General features: G+C 37.2%; 1 protein-coding gene across 1 annotated transcript; it reads right to left on the reverse strand.

Annotated features, from left to right (window-relative positions):
* Positions 1-499: 499 nt before the first annotated feature.
* LOC131908202 (olfactory receptor 9G19-like) lies at positions 500-1,417 on the reverse strand. Its single transcript, XM_059259250.1, has one exon. It carries the CDS (start codon positions 1,415-1,417, stop codon positions 500-502), a length of 918 nt encoding a protein of 305 aa, XP_059115233.1.
* Positions 1,418-3,833: the final 2,416 nt, after the last annotated feature.

Here is a 3,833-nt window from a genome sequence, read left to right on the forward strand (position 1 = left end):
ATTTGTTATGTTAGTTTTAGTTTTGGAACTAGTCATTTGCCTCTAGAATGGTATATTTTCTAGTTTTGCTCACATAGTAAGGTAAATGAATATATTAGAAACACTGGTTTCTAGTCATAGGATAATAGTGAAATTAACCCAATGCATTGTTCTCATTCAGGGCAAATAATTGTGTACATACTGTTCTCCATGTACTCATTAACCAGATTTTCTGCTACAGTAGTGAGCTGTCACTCTTCAAAGCTCGACAATGAATGTTTGATAATGCAGTGTTTTGTTTGTAGTCTAAGATAATGTGACAACACAAGCCTGCATATTTTATAATTAAGTATTATCACATACATTAACCTACTTTCTGTAGTAGGTCTCCTGAAATGTCTTACAGGAATGGTGGAAATACTTTTACTTATATTATGGGTGAGATCAGCAGCATCCTTACCAAAACTCAAGTAAGCACATTTCATGTTCTCTGTGCTTCTCATAAGGGAATGGTCTTGATTTACTTAAAGAGTTTATTCAGAGCCTCTTTCACATCCTTATTCCTCAAGCTGTATATCAAAGGATTCAACATGGGGAAAACCACTGTGTAAAATGTTGAAACAATTTTGTCTGTGTCTAAAGAATAGTTGGTACGGGGGCGAGAGTAGATGTAAAGAATTGAGCCGTAGTACAAGGTCACTGAGATGAGGTGGGAGGAACAGGTGGAGAAGGCCTTGAGGCTGCCCTGGGTAGATCGGATTCTCAGGATGGTGCCAATGATGAAGAGATAGGAGGCCAGGATTAGGGCAATGGGTGTCATGACATTGGAGGTCAGAAGGAAGTACATCAGGGCCTGGTATCCATCCTTCCCACCACAAGCCAGCTTCACTAAGGGAAGCAAATCACAGAAAAAGTCATCAATGACATTGTCATTACAGAAGTCAAAGGTAAAAGTTTTCTTGGTGATGATAGAAGAGTTAATAAAGCCACCCATGTAAGAGGCTGCTACAAAAAATGCACATAGTTTGATGGACATGGCCTGAGAATAAAGCAATGGCTTTGAGATGGCTACATAGCGGTCATAAGCCATAGCAGCCAGCAGGTAACACTCACTATAGTCCAGTCCAGCTGAGAAGAAAAACTGAGCCACACAGCCAGCAAAGGAGATGCTCTTGTCTTCAGAGATACAGATCACTAGGATCTTTGGAGTGTAGACAGTGGACAACCAGAGATCAAGAAAAGACAGATTTCCAATGAAGAAATACATGGGTGTGTGCAGTCTGGAGTCATTGCAGATCAATACGATGAGAATGCTGTTTCCTAACACAGTCAATGTGTACATGATGAGAAACATCACAAACAGGACCAGTTGCATGACAGGGTCAGAGGTGAATCCCAAGAGGATGAACTCAGACACTGTGTGGTTGCTCCTCTCCATGAATATAAAGATTTTCACCTTAGAAGACAAAAAAGGAGAATGTTTTCTAATGACTGTTCTGAAAAAAAAATTAGCAAAAGGGTAAATCAGACTATTCCTCCTGGTAATCATGGAAATCTCAGATGCAACACTCTAAGGGTTCATTTAGAAATAATTTTTATTTAGTAACCAAATAAAACTTCTGGAAAATGTTTTTCTTGTGTATGGTCATTAAAAACTAGATAAGTAGTTTACACTCAACTCATATTCATATTATTAAATATCAATCTTAATAACCAGATTTATTTCTGAGTAAAATACACAAAGACATTCAATGCAGCATGAGGGCTGTCAGAATCTTACTTCACTACAAATTCAGTGGCCTCATGTGGCTAAATACATAATTACATTTGAGTCTCCTCTGACTTGATTTCTAGAGTATTTGACATGGCTGTCTCTACTTTCTGCTGGAAACCAAACTGTTTGTCAGATCACCAGGTTCTCATAGCTGCCTGAGTTGCTTTTCTCCTCCTTTTACTGCATCCTCTTAGTATCATTATGCCAGCTTTTCAATTTTAAAGAGACACATGAGTCCATTCCTGTGCCTCCCCTCCTTCACTTTCCCATCAGTCCTTGGTGAATACATCCTGATGACTTTAAATGCTCAACACATGTGAAGGATTTTTATTGCTATACTTCTTGATTGTGTTTCTTCCATACACTTCAGGTACTTGAGTTCAAACGCATACTTAATATCCTTAATAGGAGGTCATCTGAGAATATGATGAAAAGGGAAGTTCTGTACATTGCCTCTTCCCCACTTTCTACACTGAGGAGAGAGGCATCATTTCCCATTGCAGAAATTCATTCAGTCATATTCTCTACTGAGCTCTAGCTTCACACTGCCTCTGATTACTGACCAAAATATACCCACTATCTAGCCAGTTTTCCACTGCTCTAACATATGCCTCCTCCATGAAGTCACTGTTGTTGTTTTTAACCTGTATTATTTTGGAAGTCTACGTGCAATTGTATACCTTTGTGTTCACCTGAGTTGAGTCAACATGGCATCCAGAGTAGTTATGTGTAAATGTTATTATGGTTCTAAACAGTTTATAATTTTGTTCTAAACACTTGAGTCATTCTTCAGCCTATTCTGAGAAATGTTCATAATCCTCACAAAGGTGCTGAGGCCATATGTTTGTTCCTGGCCCCATTACTGCTCTGCTTAGAACCCCACACTCTTCTTTCCATTCCTGCCTTTACCCTCTTTTTGCCCTTGAATAGGACGTGTTCAATGCATTCTTAGTTGTCCTTACCTGTTGATGGAACACTTGTCCTTCCTGTATCTTTACGGGTCTAACTTTCATAGTTCAGTTTTTAATACATTTTCAAGTGACTTTTTAAGATGTATTGTTCAAGAAGTCCACTCTAATCTATCCCCTGACCCTTCTCCTATCCCTTTCTAATCTGTTCTCACCTGACCACCAACAGTTATTTAATATCAATATCCCATTAATTTAATTTTTTCATCTTCACTATAAAATGTAATAAAATGCAAAATGCAATGTTTGTATCATGTTGAATTTTACTATGAAATTATGAGTCATTTATTGTAAAACAATTCATATAAAGTAAAAATAGTTTTAACACAGGCTGTAACTACACAAAGATTTTCTGTTGGAAAAAAAATACCCTGAAGACTCCTGGATTTAATCTGAATCTTAACATCTTTTGATTCTAATTTGTTTGGCTTCTTTTGATAGTTTTCATTTATAGAAATCATAATTGATCATTTAGAATAATTTGCTCTGTGTCAAGTACAGTATTTCATATGTAATACTTCCTTTCTTCCTTAGATCACTCATATTCTATGTACTTAAGTATTAATGGCAATATTTTCACAAATTACCAAATTGAGGTTTGCTAAGTAGCTAACATTTATTCAGAAGCAATTTTTTTTTCTTGAGACCTGCTACTTAACCAGAAAGCTACTCCCTTTCATCAGGTTATCAGTTGCTAGTGGGCTCTGTGGCTCTCTTAGGCTTGGATATTAACCTAGAGACCAGAGGATAATTCCAAGAGGTAATAGGTGTTGTCACAGGTAAGTATTCAATAAGATATTCTAAGAACTGATCAAATCATCTGCTGGCAGATCCCTATGTATTTCATGTGAAAGATAACTAATGAGACCAGAAAGATTCTACTGTCACCACCTAGGGTAGAACACTTACCTGAGACTCTCACACTCATAACCAACAGCAGACAACAGGGAGATCCAGGCAACTTATTCCTGCTCAGATTCCCTTGTGTATATGATTTCTTTCCCATCTCAGGGGTTCACAGTTTTGAAAGTGTCTGAAAGTCAATTAAGCAAAAGTCTGTTGATTTGCTTGTTCAATGCAAAATAAGAAAATGACTAAAATGATGTTGATTA

This window comes from Peromyscus eremicus, chromosome 4 (assembly GCF_949786415.1).
Source record: "Peromyscus eremicus chromosome 4, PerEre_H2_v1, whole genome shotgun sequence".
Lineage (NCBI taxonomy): Eukaryota > Metazoa > Chordata > Mammalia > Rodentia > Cricetidae > Peromyscus > Peromyscus eremicus.

What these genes read in the sequence shown, in the direction of transcription:
- LOC131908202 (XM_059259250.1), bottom strand. Translation starts at nt 1,417, where the DNA reads ATGGAGAGGAGCAACCACACAGTGTCTGAGTTCATCCTCTTGGGATTC.